General features: G+C 39.1%; 1 protein-coding gene across 14 annotated transcripts in view; it reads right to left on the bottom strand.

The window, feature by feature from the left end:
* Window positions 1–17,361, bottom strand: part of casz1 (castor zinc finger 1) — a 152,559-nt gene that overhangs the window by 69,958 nt on the left and 65,240 nt on the right. For 3 of the 14 annotated variants that reach the window (XM_077603221.1, XM_077603227.1, XM_077603110.1), the window contains exon 1: window positions 3,128–3,533. The exons of the other annotated variants lie outside the window; for them this stretch is intronic. Coding sequence is in view for 1 of the 3 variants with exons in the window: in XM_077603110.1 (XP_077459236.1) it covers window positions 3,128–3,176 (49 nt within the window). In the remaining 2 variants the exon portion in view is untranslated. Of the gene's footprint in view, window positions 1–3,127; window positions 3,534–17,361 lie in introns of those variants that run through there. 14 annotated transcript variants of the gene reach the window in all.

The following is a 17,361-nucleotide window of genomic DNA, read 5'->3' as shown; positions in this document are numbered from 1 at the left end:
ATTACTCCATATTGGTGACGGGGAGCTTTGAGGTTTTAATTAGGTGCCGGCCAATGCATGAGTGCACAGCCACGAAGAAAGGGGGTGTTGATGCCACTTGCCTTACTCGTGGCCCATATCAAGTAGCCGCCAACTCTTTGACTACTGCGGTAAGATGCGGGACAGCCCACGTGCATCTGGACTTAATTTCACCATTTTATCTCACTCGCTCCCCCCCCAAAATTGAAAAGGCCAGTTGGTGAAATTTTGGAATTAAAAGATGGAATTAAGGAATTTATGATGCCGAGTGTCTGATGACTGGGCACATGCTCAATCAGTACTCAGCTGTCTCTCTCTCGCGCTCTCTGTCTACCCCTAACACACACGTATACATTCACTCACAAATGCACGCAAACGTGTACGCGTACACGTTTGCGCAGGCAGACACACACACGCACACACACACACACACACACACACAAACACACACACACACACACACACACACACACACACACACACACGTGCGCGCAGTTCCTTTCCCTCACCTCCTGTTTGTGTTCCCTCTCTTTTTCCCACTGCATAAAACATGTAACACACACGCACAAGCCCACAAAACATCAATTAAGCACTACTTTGCGGGCATAAAACACCAAAAACATCATAACACGCTACCTTGAACTTATGTAATGTTTTTTATTATATTATCATTTTGTGTTTTATTATACTTAGCGCTAACCCTTGAAAATATGAATCAAAAACACAAAAAACTTTTTAGAATGAAAAATATCCTGAAATGTAAAATATATTGAGTCACTCATTTAAAGTCATTTTAATATTGTATATAGAGTTGGTAAAATTGAGTTCTCATTGATTATTCTAATCTATAAAATTAATCAGTAAAATTTTGTTTCAAGCCTTTATTTTATTTTATTTATTTATTTATTCTACTTATAGGTTTGGCGCACCATAAAGCTCCTTATAGAAGTCCAGGAATTCCCAGGAGAAATTGTCATTACAGAGATTTGAGAAAATGACTTTTTTCCCATATCTAAATGTCTGCATGTTAAATTTATTTCATAACTCTGTTAATCTGCTGTACACAACATTCCTATTAGCATAACCCGGCCCCCCAATAAAAAAAAATTTAGGCTAGTTTAATTAAAAAATGTAAATTTGCTGTCATCCAAGGAGAAGGAGAAATAGGATCTCAACGGCATATTTTATTGCTTAGACTTTAAAATGAATCCGGTTATAGCTAAATTGTGATTTAAGGTTATTGAGGCCCTTTAGACCACGACTTGTTTTCCTCCCTCATTTCATGCCGGTTTTGTGGAAGGCCATAAAAGATGGAGGGTGCCACAAAGGGTTAATGAGACAACTCTTTGTGGGTGAAAGCAATCAACATTATGGCTTATAAAAAGGGGAGGAAAACATTGAACAAACAGGAGAAAAGTTTTTAATTACACTGTGTCACTATAGGAATCTGCTCGACTTGTGTCATTCTCCACAAAAAAAAAAAATCTAAGCGCTCAGCGAGAGTGACCACACATGACAGGCGAGCACGCAAGCTTAACTCGTATAAATTTGTAGTCTTGTTGTTCTCAAGGATAAAACCTGCCTGAATGTAAAAATAAATAAATAAATCACTTTAAATTCTCCATCATGACAAGTGATAGAAAATCAATGTCCTGCATGTGGGCAGTGATCACTAATACAATGGACTCCACACAACTACAAACAAACACAACATAAAAAGGTAACAAAGGGAGTTCCCAAGTGTCACATAAGCATATTCAAAATTGCAGCCTGAAGCAAAAGCTGACGAGAGTGAATTACAATTTGGGGAAGAAAAAAAAGTGTATGAGAAATAATTTAGTATATTAATATATTGGTAAAATAATGTTTACTCCAGAGCAGTATCAATGTTAATAATGACAACATCCCTATGTCACTGTAAATACTCATCAATGTCCCACAATGTCTCTATATAACTATGGAAAACTATATTTGAGTATCCACACATACAGATAGACACTTACACACGCCTAAATATACATACGTGCAGGCACACATACAGAATAAATATGAAGGCATGAACATGCATCTAAATTGCAAAAGCAAATATTACATGAAAAGTTCTATCGAAGGTAATGCATTCTTTAGGCTTACAAAATAAAATATACAGCAGCTGATGATACACACATACAGGTACAATCACGAGGCTGCGCACGCCAAAAGAACACACACCCATAAGAACATGATAAACTCACACACACACACACACAAACACACAACGGAAAGAACTTAATGTTACCATTTACTAGTAATTATTAAAATAAAAGAGAGCCAGCCCCGTGGAAAGTACGGTGACACTCGTCCGCTTTTATTCAAACACAACGGCACAAGTTCATGACCAGAAACACCTCGTATAAAAAGTATGCAACCCATTTTCGCAACAACCCCATTCATTGTAAACCAATTACATAAAGGATTTTAATTGGAGCGTCCCGCTTAACGATACATCATTGCAAAGCACATACATTACTGAGAATTACATGGAAAGGTGATAGAGTGACTGCCCTGCACCATTTACATGTGTGACAACAAAACAGTTTGTTTGCTTTGTCCCCTTGGCAACAAATCCTTAGGCCATTCATTCTATCCTAATGGCATTGTCAGTGCTTCTGTGGAGAAAACCAACACCTGTATTTGTACAGTAAAAATATGTTGGCCTGTTCACAAAAGAATGAGAATTTATTTTAAAAACAGGAAAGAAAGAGCCAGGTAGGGAAAAAATGAAACTGGTCCTGGGAACTTTATCTACATGAGTGCTTTAAGGTGTCAACACTGAGTCGAACGGGATACGGTTATTTCGATATTGCAGTCACCTTTGGGCACTTGGTAAAGTACTATAAATAAGGGTGTTGCAACACTTTGGTATACTGTATACAGTATTCCGTCCTGACTGGCACAGTTTAATCATGAACAACTTTCCCCGGGTGTGTGTGAGAGAGGGAGAGAGCTGAAGGCACTCCTTTAAATGTCTGCATGTCTGCATATAATGAAATAAAAAATAAAAAATAAAAAAACAGGAAAAAAAAGAAATAAGAAAATGAGAAGCAAAATCAGGAAAAAACGTACTCACCATATTCAGGGAAGTCGAAGTTAAATCCTCTCAGACATGTAACTTTCATAATACTACTCAACTCTGCCGGAAAGTCATTCAAATGTTGCACAGCGGAGGGGACGATAAAGCGAAAAAGTGACTACAACAAAAAAAGGGGCTTCCTTCAATCATGCACTAAACTCCTTGACATGTAATCTGTCAATAGTTTGTTGCTGAGATAATGCCGGCTGCCACAAGCAGATTTGATTGGCAGCTTTGACTCTGGCCCCTCCTTCCTGTGGCTTGGGGGGAGGTAGGTGAGTGAATATGGAGCCTCCCCCTTCCCTTCCCTCCTCTCGCTCTCTCTCCGGTGCGTCTGCCTCTCTCTCGCCCTCTGCTTTGCTTCCATGCACACACGCACAGACCAAGCTGCTGGTGATGTCGTCTCAATAGGCTGATAGGAAATTATGGCAGAGGAGCCCCTGCGCTCTTTTTTTTTTAACTCCCTCCCTCAGTGGGCTGGCCTTTTCCATCTTTGTGCTCTTCTAGCCTTTCAACTCTCTCGGGGAGGAGCCTGTGCTGCCTCCATTAAAATTAAGAGAACCCCTTTCCTAATTTTTGTAGAGAAAATTATTTTATGCAAATGAGCAAACTTTATTATACAACTGAATTTGCAGTATAAGTCAGCATAAGTCTTGATAGCCATCAAATCAAACAACATCATTTTTGATTCTCCAAATTGTAATAATTATTACTTTGAACTGTCTAATCAGACAATACATGTTTACAATTCATGTCAATATTATTGGACCAACACCTCACAGCGCAATCGTTGGTGCTATCTCGGTATTCAGTATTTTAGTATAAAAGCTTAAAAGCGAAGATGTTTGTTACTTTTTCCAAAGAGAAAAACAAACATCTTTCATAGCTTTAGAAATAAGCCCTTTCAATGAATATTTTTTTACATAAATGACAGATGTAGAATGATCTCTGGAGCAAAAGAATAAAAGCAACACATTTATTACTTGTTGCTGCTTTAAGTGGTTCAAAATGCACTGTGCCACTTAAAGTACACCAAGTGTACATAAAAAGAGGAAAAATAAAACATGTTTATGACTTTTTAGTTTACAGAAAATAAGCTCCATCTCTCACACAAATAGAGTTCCCACGTCATATAACACTCAATCTTTTTCTGTGCCTCCTTCTGATAAGCTATCAGTTTTCATTGCAATTTCAGGTGAAATGATAAAGGCTGGCCGTTACCAGGTGACAATGAATACTTTATAAGTCAAACCTTGTATTTGCCTGGCAGTTTTTTCCCCTCCCACAGTGGCATGCAAAGCGTCTCTGGAGCATTTGGACATAATACCCTAGTAGTGTCAACATGATTTGGTACAAAGAATCCAGAGTCTACAAAACCCCACAAGTTTGGATAAAGGTGGTGCCTAACTACCATTTACTGGAGAGAAAAAAGAGGAAATGAACAAATTTATGACTGTGAACCGACACGCAATGATACACTGTGCTGGCTTCAGCTGAATGCTGTCAGCAAAAAAAGTTTGTACATAAAACAGGTTTTGGTTCATTTCTAAAAGTTGATGACTCATCTAAGATCATAAAGGGAAAACAGTCTCTCCTTGAGAGTAAAGAACTGTAAAGCTATCATTTATTTACCAATAATAACTTTTTTTATTTTCTTCAATTTATAAATGTACAAATGACATTTCAACCAAAGTTGGGAGCTTGGCAATACAAGTTCAAACAATGCATTGATTTGGAAATCCTTTTCAATTGATATTCAACAGAATAAACGACACCGTTAACATATTCATGCTGAAATATGAATAGTATTGTTTGTGCAAGTATTCACTAATGTTGAATTTCGTGCAACATGTAGGCAACAATATATATACAATTGGCCAAAGAAAATGCAACGATGCATTTTTATTTACCACTTTAATGTGGATTTTGAAATGGGTTATCATAAACTGTTGTTGTCTTTGTCAAAATTCCAATTGCAACTTCCGATTATTACTTGACTGTATATATATATATATAAATAAATATATATACACATATATATATGTATATATACGTATATATACATATATATATATATATATATATATATATATATATATATATATATATATATATATATATATATATGTATAGAAGTAGTAAAATGTCAATGGCGTGCATTAGGCTTGATGTGGCACACAGCAATCAGCAGGCTACTCCTGCTGCAAAGATTGTTGCCATTGAGCCAGCCTCCTTACTACAGCTTCCTTTCATTGCTTTCCCCCTGGTTGCACTGCTTTCCTGATGTGTGTTTTCATATTGAAGCATTTAACCAATCACATTTCAGCCATTATTTGTTGCCAGGGTCAGAAATCTGCCTCAAGGCCTTCACAATCAGTTCTGCAGGCTCTGCTGCATTAAACAAGCGTCGATAAGACTGTTGCTTTAAACAATCAGATTTCGAGTTGGCAACACCACAATGCCTTGTCGCAGGCATAGGGATACGTCATCGCTTTCACCAACTATGATTGGCTAGTGATTAGCAAATATATTGTTGTGTTGATTTAAAGCCATTTTCAAGACGGACTATGCCAGAAATACGACAGGACAGGCTCGACTTTCAGCATTAGCTTCGATGGCGATAGAAAAGAAGGAAGAAAGAAAGGAGGATGGATATTGTCTACAGTTAAAAATGATTTTTGGTGAGTAAAATATGGCAATATTCCGAAATAATATTTCAATTGTGGGCCCGGTTCTGATATCTGAAAAGCTCCAGTGTTTGCATTTAAGCTCCAGTGCTTGTATTTAATCACTAAATGCTGCTAGGAAGTGGATTTTACCCGATTTTAGTGCAATTTGGGCCCTTTCGCGTATGGACGTATATGGACGCATATGGACGCGTTGACGTTTATCGCTGTCTTTTTCACGGGAAAATCACCCGCAGGGCCCGGTTGTAATGTCTGAAAAGCTCCAGTATTTGTATTTAATCAATAAGTGCTGATTTTACCCCATTTTAGTGCAATTTTGGCCCTTTCGCGTATGAACGTATATATGGACGCATATGGACGCATCAACGTTTATTGCTGTCTTTTTCCCGGGGAAATCACCCCCAGGGCCCGGTTGTAATGTCTGAAAAGCTCCAGTATTTGTATTTAATCAATAAATGCTGCTAGGAAGTGGATTTTACCCCATTTTAGTGCAATTTTTGCCGTTTCGCGTATGGACGTATATGCACGTATCGACGTTCATCGCTGTCTTTTTCCCGGGGAAATGATACTCCGGCCCGGATATTATATATATATATATATATATATATATATATATATATATATATATATATATATATATGCATTGCATTTTCTTTTGGCAATATCCAGAATGTTTCATTAAGATTGTGATCATTATCATCATACGTAATGAAAAACAATGAAGACATAGTCCCCAAGACTACAAATGTAGAGTTAGGGACCTAGCATGCCAAAATCACAGATAAGTACAACGTCCTTAAACCTGCTTATAATGGGTTACGATTGTCATACGCCGAAATTGCAAAGGAATTCAACCTTCTTAAAACTACTCAGAATGCTCTATTATGATGTCAACACTCGATACACTATAGGTTATGAACCCTAACACTTAGATACACTTCTGACCTATTTAAAGCTAGTGGTACTTGGCGTGGGTGAACAGACTCTCACGAAAAAAGGATTCTCTAGCGTAAACTTTATTTCTCTTCAGCACAGGTTAGTCACATACACATCGGAGGGTTCTCGTATGTTGTTGTCGACTTCTAACTCCGGCATAGACAGCGTCTAAGCATATCCGTGGCGCAACCCATGAAAACCTTGCAATAACTAGAAAACAAACAAGCCTTGCGATGCAAAAGCGAATCATTTATAAAGGCTGCATGAAATTGTCAAAAGTGTCTTGTCCCATATAAAAATCCTTCAATGAGGAAAGTCGCAAATGCTGAACTGTGAATAGGCGGGGTCAATGTATTATAGACCTATCTGTGGTGGATTTTGTATTAAGAATATCTTTTGCATGCAGAGGCACACATTAAAAGCTGAGTGTCTACCGTAGACACTGTATTTACAGTATCATTCGAGCGGAAGGACACATTGTATTCAACTGGCAACCTCCTCAGCGGGGTGGGTGGATGTAGCACAGCCCTCTGGCTGCCATCTTTGGGGGCTTAATGATTACTTTTCAAAAGGAGCTGTGGGGGCTTTTCGTTTGATGTGGCCCCGATGTATTGTATGCTTCGTTCAGGAGAATATTGAGGGCAAGGTGGAGTGTGTAAGTATGTGAGTGTGTGTGCATGCTGCCGTGCATGTGACATGGTAGGGGTGCATCACTCAAAGGGATGAGGGCCAGACGTTTGGCTGCCCCTGACAGGGCTCTCCAGGAGGGGCTGGTCTGGTGCAGGGCCACTCACCAGCCTCCTTTAGCCGGGACAAAGGCTATGATCCAGTTGAAAGATGTGAATTCAGTGGCTTTTGTGTCCAAAGCCCAGAGACATGTAGAGTGAGAAATCTGACCTTTCCTGGGAGTCCGATTTTGTTTTTCGAACCCCTCTTGCTGTCTCTGGCATCTCGGGCCAAAGAGTAAGTGAGCCCAACGGAAGGGAGGGGAGGAATTGGCTATAGTTTTTGGGTAGAGCACAGCCCTGACAAAGTGAAAGGACAAGTTGGTTAGTGGGAGGGTTCCTTGATTGGGGTGGCGGACTGCATGAGGCCCTTCTGCTGCCTCAACAAACAAATTAAGACTTTGCATTTTTCACCAGGCAATGGAAAAGTTTATTCTTGATATTCACTGACATGTTGCTGTCAAATTGGAAAGGAAATTGAAAGTGGAAAAACTTAATTCTGGAGCAGTAGCTTCTAAGATGCGATTCAACAAGAGTTCAGCCTTGTGTTATTTGAGGTTGCCCGTGATGCGGAGTATTATTCCCCCTCACGTCTGTTTATTTTGCATTATAAATTTATCTTTAGAGAGGGAATGAGCTGAATATTAAACTTAAAGGCAGCTTGATGGTGGTGATGATGATGATTAAGACGATGACAATGATAGCAAAGCAGCAGCATTTCTTGAAGATGGTCATTTGCATCACTCCTGACAACGAATCACTATCTAATTTGATTTTTATAATTGCAACTTATATGTTGACTAAGACATTCTATGGAAAAAACAGCAGAATCTCATGATGGTTACACACTTGAAAGCAATTAACACAGAGTTTGTTTGGCGCACATTATAACATGCTGCAACGGCTTTCTATTTGCACATTGTTTATACTACCGCATGAATTATGATATAGTATGTTACTTGGCGGCAGTGTGCTGAGAGCAGGAGATTTTCTAGATAGAATAGGCTTATGTTTTAGAGTAATATATTTTTCTTGACACAGCTTTCATCCCCCGGCCGTAATCATCATATCTCCCCCAATGCTCTCCCGGATGCAGACATCCATAATGCAATCTTCCTAATTTTGATCCCTCGCAATCTGGTTTTTAAAAGGGAGGGGGAGAAAGGGGACATATTTCTGAAGGCTTGCTCAGTAATCATTTTAGACAGATAGCCTTGACCATTGCAGATGAGCAAATATTTGTAAACCAGCTATCTAATGGAAAATTATAGTGAAATTAGAGTGAAATTCAGGACAGTGAAATGCGATTAGATGTAATTCGATTATGCCATCTTAGCCCACACAGCATATTTTTGTCAAGTTTTTTTTCCATAAATACCTATGCCAGGGGTCCCACTAATCAAATAAAAATGAAATTCATCTCCCCATTAAATTCAATTAGTTGTCATTTCTAAAGCCTAACAAAGATTTTAATTACTAAATTATAAAATTCTCTCTGGCCAAATTGGGTAGCGAAATAGTACATCCCCTGCATGTGGAAAACAATCCCATGAAAGGAAATTGTTGATCAAAGAAGATATCTAGGGGAAAATAACATTAGGGAGAGCACTGGGGCCCTTATTCAGCGAGTCTGGGTGGAGAGTGACGTGTGCCAAGCGCTAGGCTCTTGGGCCGCAGGAAATGAACTTAGCTGAGATTCTCTCTGTCTCTAAATGTCTGCCCTCAGAGTTATTATACTGTAATTGACTAATTGACACCTAATTTCATTTATAGAGCTCCTGCGTTCATAAAGCAACCTCTGGGTGGGGCAGTGGTCTTGTCTGCATCCAGGACACCAAGTAGGGCCCGGGGCCTTCAGGTCTCTTCTTGGCAGATGATGATTATTGTTATGATCATAAGGGAGAATTAAGATACTTATCTGTGGTTTAAACGGGAATTTACTTTGGTGTTCAGATCCATTCATTCCAACTTCTAAAATATTTATTATCCTGAAATATTCACTTTTCTCATGTTTTTTTTTTTACATTTGCTGGATGTTAGTTTGAGCTGTAGTTCTTCTACGTATTTCTCTATATTCTTCTATTGTATATATATATATATATATATATATATATATATATATATATATATATATATATATATATATATATATATATATACACATACATACATACATACATACATACATACATACATACATACATACATACATATATATATACACATACATACATACATACATATACATATATATATATATATATATATATATATATATATATAATCTAAGTATAAGTATAGTATATACTCAGGCCAGGGATGATTTTGAGTAGGCCTAAATGGGTAAGGGTACTGACACACACGTCAACTGACTACTGGCTACATTGGGGTCCCCGGCCAGCAACTAGCTCCAGTTTGCAGCCACCCCCTGCTTTTCATCCGTCGCCTTCTCAAATAAAAGCCCAACACCCTCTGAAGAGTACAAAGATTCATATGAAAAGGCACCCGCTGCTTTTACTCACTTTAACCCCCTTTGGTAGTTGACTGTGTTGTTTAAAGACTGACAGAAAAATCCAGAATTATTAAAGTATGATGTCTAATTGGTTTAAGGCAGGCAGCTTGTTCCTGGAAGGATTGGGCTGTGTTTGTGGGTGAGTGTGTGCACAGAAGATTCTATATGAATTTGTATGTGTAAGGATGGGGGGGACTTTGTGAGGTGGTCTGTCTGCTGTATCGTCTCGTTCTATAAGTGTCTGGATAATTATGACCAAACTAAAATTTTAATCTGCTTTTTCCACACTCAAGCTGGCTGGGTATTAAAGATAATCTTTTTTTGTGTGTCATATGGTGGGAGATATAGATGGAGCTAATTTTTTAAGAGACAAATCTGATATTTGTCAACTGGTTGAAAAAAAACCTGGGGATTGTCTCTTAATCCTCCCTCGAATGTGAAGGAGCGTTAACAGCAAAATGCAGATGGTGTTTTGTGCACGGAGACTACCCAGCGGCCAGTACGGCACATACGGGGAGGCACGCTCTCGCCTCACCAGGGCTCAGCACAACCTGCAGATAGAGAACTATCCTCTCATTTAATTAAGAAGCCACTTGCGAAAAGAGAGTTCAGTTTATTCCAAAGCGCAAACTTAGCAAAATGCATTTCTCTGGTTTCTCTTTGCTTTCTGTTTCCTTTGCAGACTTTACCTCCTTACGTCTGAGGCTATATTCATCAAATATTAAGTGGGACTACACTACAATATTAAGGAAAAGAAAACAATTTATAAATAAAAATGAGGCATGAATCTTTCAGTATCCTAATTCTACTATTCTGTTGCAATATTTGCATTTGTTTTGTCACCAACGCATTTTCACTTAACATTCTCACTTGTAGGTAGAGCTCTCGGTGCACATTTTGTAGTTTTATGTAAAACGGGAAAACTTCTAAGAGCATCTTATGCAAAGCTCAACTGGTTAAAACATCAGCCAGAACCGGTCCCTTGCATGTATTGCATGGTCATATTTTAAAAGGATATTGCCAGTGTTAGGTGACCTGGCATCTGAGTGGTTAGCGCATTGGCCTCACAGTTCTGGGGTTCTGGGTTTGAATCCAGGTTGGTCCACCTGTGTGGAGTTTGCATTTTCTCCCTGGGCCTGTGTAGGTTTTCTGGGGGTACTCTGATTTTCTCCCACATTCCAAAAACATGTATGGTATGCTGTTTTAACATTAAATTGCCCCTAGGTATGAGTTTGAGCGTGAATGGTTGTTTGTCTCCTCATGCCCTGTGAATGGCTGGGCATTCCTCAAATACTGTGTGGCTCTACAATTCTTTTGACATTGTAGTGAGGTTTTATTTTTACCCTACACAAGAGCAATACCAAGTATAAGGTATTATAGGAGCTTTAATACAATTACAAGGTCACACAGGGCCCCTTTTTCCTGAGTTTGTGGTTGTTCTTCACTAGAACCAGGCTTGTGCAATGCTTAGGAGGCACCACATCCTTGCTAGGCCAAGCAAAGGCCAGCGAACCACTAACTACATCAAGTAACTGGGTTATCGTGACAAAGCAGAGGTGGGGAGTTTGTGTTAGCAGCAGTCGATAGTTCCAGCAGGAGCTAAGAGGCAGCCCCCAACTCTAGCTCCACTTACAGTCACCATTTGACATAATTATTGGCAACACATTAACCATGTCAAGCTGTAATGCCGTGTAGCTGAGTAGTGGCAAAAACATGTATCTCTGCCTCCTCTCTAAGAGAAAATGGGTTACATCAAAATTAAATAAAAGGGCAAAAAGTAAAAATAAAATAAATTAAAAAATAACTACAGGCCCCCACCCTGCGACCAACTGCAGTGAGTCAGCACCTTATTGTGGTGTGTGTGTGTGTGTGTGTGGGGGGGGGGTATTGTTAGTACCAATGATCTTAAGAAATAAGTTGTTGTTCGGTGCCCCTGGCAGGGTCACCCATGGCAAACAGGTCCTAGGTGTGGGCCCTAACAAAATATGACACCTATGACAAGTCCCAACTATGAACTTAGTTTTCCCTTGCCTGGGCGCTGGTACCCAGGGCACTTCTCTGAAGCCAGGCCTAGAGGTCGAACATGATGCCGACCCACTGGTGGTCAGCACTGTGTCCATGGGGCCCAACTGGGCATAGCCCGAAGAATAAACGAGGGTTCCTCTTTCTATTGATGAAACACCTTTGGGAGGGCCCTAGGGGGCTGGATGCGTTATCGACTAAACACCTTTGGGAGGGCCCTAGGGGGCTGGATGCGCAGGCAGTTAGGTGGAAGCCAAAGGAGGGGGCCTTCACAGTTTGATCCCCGGCTGCAGAAGCTGACTTTTGGGATGTGGAATGTCACCTCTCTGGTTGGGAAGGAGCCTAAGCTAGTACATGAGGTTCAAAAATTCCAATTAGATATAGTCGGGCTCACCTCTATGCACACCTCAGGCAACGAGCAGGTGTGAGCATACTCATTGACCCCTATCTTGATGCCTGTACAGTGGGAATGCCTCTGCATCCCTCTGAAAAGGCTGGACAAAATGGCTAGGGAAAGGGAAGTTTCAGCTTTCCTGCTGCAGCTGCTGCTAATATTACCCGGCCACGGAGAAGCAAAAGATGGACGGATAATTTTAGCAGGATTTCAAATCTATTCGGGTATATCACATCCCTGAACACTTTAACACATTTGTACAAAATGACAAAAATGATTAACATTTTGAGGGAGGAAGGGTTTATAAACACTTTAAAGACATATTGAAAAGTGATAACTAGTATAATTAAAATCTAATAAATGACCTGACAAGAAATTAATAATGGTTTCTTTCAGCTCTAAAATACAATCTCTCCAAACATAGTATACGAGGAAAAAGAAAAGAAAGAAAAGTGGAGGAGAGGAGAGAAAAATAGTAAGAGATAAAATGGCTTAAGCTGTTTTGCAGTAATTGGCTGAAGTGCAAGGGCAACAGAAAACATAGAGCCAGAAAACAATGTGAAGGGGACTCGGTCACAGTGCAAAACTAAGCCCTGAGCACCAGTGAAGCGATTTGAGCAAGCATCGTATAGGTGTCTGTCTGGTACATCTTAACTTGAATGAGGCACTAGTCCCTGGCTAGACTTGGCAGTAAGCTGTAGCTCACAGTCCATTTTCTGGACAAGTTAAGTAAATAACCTAAGCAGGCATGCAAAGAGAAAGAGAAATCCCCCAAAGTCACAGTTGTGACACTGTAATAAATCCAATAAAACTGAAGAGTGGGAGGCGGTAAGGGAGAAAGGGAGGAAGATATCCTCTCTGTCGCCTGCAAGTGTCCAACAGCATTGATGCAATAACACCTCATTCAGTCTTTAGCCCTTCTCAAAGGACAGGCGGGGATAACACTTTAAACCCTGTGGCTTTATCTCCTGCAGATTTTCCATAAAATGACAAGCCAGGGAGTCGGGGCCATGTGACTACCATGTAGGTCAGGGCAGATGGGGGTGTGGGGGGCAGAGCATGAGGGAGGTGAATGGAGATAGGTGGTGTGGGGGAGGATTTAATGTAACTGTGGAAAATAGCCAGCGCTAACCAGATTAGTTCAATTAAGATTGTGGCTGTTTCTGGTGCTGAATAAAGCGAGGCAGGAAAATAAACTAAGTGACAGATTACAAACAAAAGTCAAGAGTGTGCAACATTGTTTTAATTTTAACACCTGTATATTTTAACTTTTTCACCACTTTAAATTCACATAACAAGTATATGTTCTACAAATAATGTGCAAACTGTTAAGGACTAAACCCGATATATTTTAGATATTGTATTTGGCTATTTTGTTATATTTCTAACAGAAGCAGTATTTTGCGCTAGCGCCACATCTTGTTTCAGTGGATGGTGACAATATTCTCAAATGAATATACAGTAAGTGATACTAGTATAAAGAAATAACAATTTCACTAGGTGTGGTTGGATATAGTCTATATTGCACCACTACTTATCAAAATAACTATTTATATGTTGCAATGTATTTTAGGATTATCATTCTTTGTTTTATTTTTTGTGGACTGAAGTCTTACACAACATTGGTTTTCCCACACACTATTTGTTCACAGGCTGTATTACTTTATCAGCCAATCACTGCAAGTCAATGAAAACTAAATCTACCCTCCAAATTGTTTTCTGACATTTTTTTGTGAACTCCATCAATTTCGCGTTTTCAAAATACAGACCAATGTCAATACTGCGATGCTCCATGACCTTGTAGTATAATTGAACTTTGGGCCCTTGTTTTCCATGTGTTGACATTATAGAGGTTCCCAGTGTAATAGAAGTGATGCTTGCTGGAAGACAGAGGCTAAAGCTTTCTGCTTTTGACTGACCTTGGTCTTGCTTTTTGACCTTTGCCAATCAGTGGATTCTATTTTGATCACAAAATTTGAGGAAATTAGCCATAACATGCAAAAGCTGACTCCATTCTCCTTGACAATCAACATTTTCATACACGCTAAGAGCCCCACTGAATGGCTTTGAGTGACCTGTCTTAAATCAAACTCAAAGGCACTATCCCTATGAACATCGTACCGATCAATACTAGCGTCTATCCATGCATAAGAGCTTGTAGCAATTGATTTTTGTCCTTCTTTGCAGTGAAAAAATAATAGAGCTGATATGAATTACAGGGTATCTTGCCTCTATTCATCAAAACAACTCAGATAATACTGGCCGTTGCCAAGGAAACAATAATGGTTTTTGTCAGTTTTTCAACAATCAATTACTTTAATGCATTAAAGGCCAGTGTTTACATAGTCTGTGCAAATTACCAACATGCATTCATAGTTTATGGAATCCATGGCACCATATGTGCTTCTGCATTACACGGTAGACAGTATTGTGAGGGTTTCTTTCAGTGGGATAAAAACTGGCAAAAAAAGATTTAAATTTCCCTATGGCTACATTTTCTATAAAGGCACTGAAAACGCATAGTAAGTAGTAGTAGTAGTAGTAGAAGTGGTTTGAATAACAAAAAAAATGAATACAGTTTCCTCCCGCATCCCAAAAACACATGGTAGGCAGGGTGAACACTCTAAATTGCCCCTAGGTATTAGTGTGAGCATGAATGGTTGTCTGTCTTGTTGTCTTACGATTGGCTTGGGACCAATTCAGGGAATGCCCTGTCTACTGCACACAGTAGCCTGGGATATGCTCCATCACCCCTGCGAAGATAACTGGCTCGGAAAAGGAATTAATGTTTTGCACTGCATTACTACTACTATTAACTATATTTTCGGCTAGTCCCATGCGGGATCGCCATAGCGAATCAGCAAATCTCGCGTTGTCCATTTTAAACTACAAATTTCCATATTTATTATAACATATAAAATGGTGAATGAAATCAACAGATAACTTACCAACAAATCTATGTACCTAAATATTTTTTATAAAAATGAAAAAAACCCAATTTCAACTGGATAAAATGTAAAGATAGGACTACTTACAACTAAAATTTCTCAAACTCCTGTGAAATTTGCACTTTGTCTGTTATAGCTTATGGAGCTCTGGAAATACAGTAGTTAATATATTTGTATTAAACATTTGTATTATTTATTAAGTATTTTTTGAAGGATTAGTTTCAGTGAAGAGAGCGTGGGTCAACCTTTGTGTTTTTGTGTATTCTTTTAAATAGTTTGAAGAGTATTTTTTTCCTGTTATTTCATCACGCACCAATGGTTCAAAACCAGTAACTAGGAGAGTATATGTCTTGACTTATTCAATAAATGTGGAAAAATGCCTTACTTAATTTGACCAAGTTTTTTTTCAAACCAACATTCCTGGCCAAGCCCCCATCTTTCGGCTGAAAATAATATGATGATCCATCTTTCAAAGATGTACTTTTCCTAAAGCATTGTTGATTGCCCTGTGTCCATTACTTGGAAGGATTATGATAATATTCCACATTGTGCTCGGCGTGATGCACAGGAAATTCAATACTCAAAAGGTTAATGCAATCAATTAGGATGACAAAGGAGTAAAGTAAAACCCTCCTGCTCATGGAAAAAAAGAGACAGAAGAGAGGGAAGAACAGGTATTGAAAGCTTGAAAGAATAAATCGAGAGAAAAGAGGCACTTGAAATGACAGAAAAGGGGTATTTACTCATCACGTCTCATCTGAACTGCATCGTTTAGAACTCAAGCAGCTATATGGGAATAGCGTTACAGGATCAAATATTTTGTTTGAGGTAATCAGATATCTGATCCTGAATATGATGTTCATCATGCATTATGAACTTTTCCCCATTCTGAGTCAAGTTGTATTTGTGCCTTGCATGGGCCAAGTGCTAACAGCATTACAATGTTGAATGGGTGAGGTGCATTTGTTATTTAGATGTATATTGAGATTTAGATTGTATATTGGTAAAAGCACAGAGGAGTCTTCTCATAAGTGCATATTATCGGGCAAATCTGGATGGAAGCAATGAGACTTTAAAACTGTTATTGTAATCCATATTATATTTTGAGGCATGTCAAAAAGGTGATATATTCACTCACATTTCAGCAATCCACTGTAGCTAAGGATAATTTGAAGAGAGATGGTGCAGTGATATTTAGCCAACGTCTGCAATGCTTATTTTCTGCCAATATGTTGTGCAAGGAGAAAAGCCTAAAACCTTGTAATCCACTTAGGTAAGGCGGTAGACTTACCTACTTCTGCAAACACACAACCTTATAAATCCACTGCACATTTGCACTTGTATACTATACTGCCAAGGCTATAACAATACAGCAACTCTAATTTAATTTTTGAACTTCAAAAGAAACAAGTTGCGTGAGTGAGTCCTGCTTAGTGCTTCAGGCCCTAAATACCATTCATGTACAGTAATACCTTGACATACGAGTGCTCCGACTTACGAGGAATTTGAGATACGAGTAAAATTCCGAGCAAATATTTAACTTGAGATACGAGCATACGAGACGCGAGAGGCTGCTTATGATTTTAGCGCACTGTCTTTCTCGCCGCATTTCCCTCGTGTAAACATCTCTACGAGAAACTGGGCTTAGCGTTGCATTTCGTTTTTCCGTGAGTGGTGTACATGTGATGGAGCTGGCTTGCCAATACGAGGAGTTTTTGACCAATATGCACCACCCTGAAGCAGACAGACGCTATTAAGAATATCAAGCCTTCCAAACACTAACCATAATTTCCAAGCTGAGCACTGCCATTCACAACGAGATGGAGAGCCTTCTTTTAATATGGATAAAAGATAAACAGTTAGCAGGAGATAGCGTGACTGAGTCGATAATATGCGAAAAAGCCAGCGGAATTTACATGAATTTAAAAGCAAAGCAAGCATCTGAAAAAGAGAAGCCTTCAACACCACCAAAACCCTTCCTTTAAGTTGAATTTGTATACGTGTTAT

The sequence above is a fragment of the Stigmatopora argus genome, chromosome 1, assembly GCF_051989625.1.
Source record: "Stigmatopora argus isolate UIUO_Sarg chromosome 1, RoL_Sarg_1.0, whole genome shotgun sequence".
NCBI classification, from domain to species: Eukaryota; Metazoa; Chordata; class Actinopteri; order Syngnathiformes; family Syngnathidae; genus Stigmatopora; species Stigmatopora argus.
The sequence above is the reverse complement of the archived record's forward strand: the minus strand, read 5'-3'. Positions and strand labels throughout refer to the sequence as shown.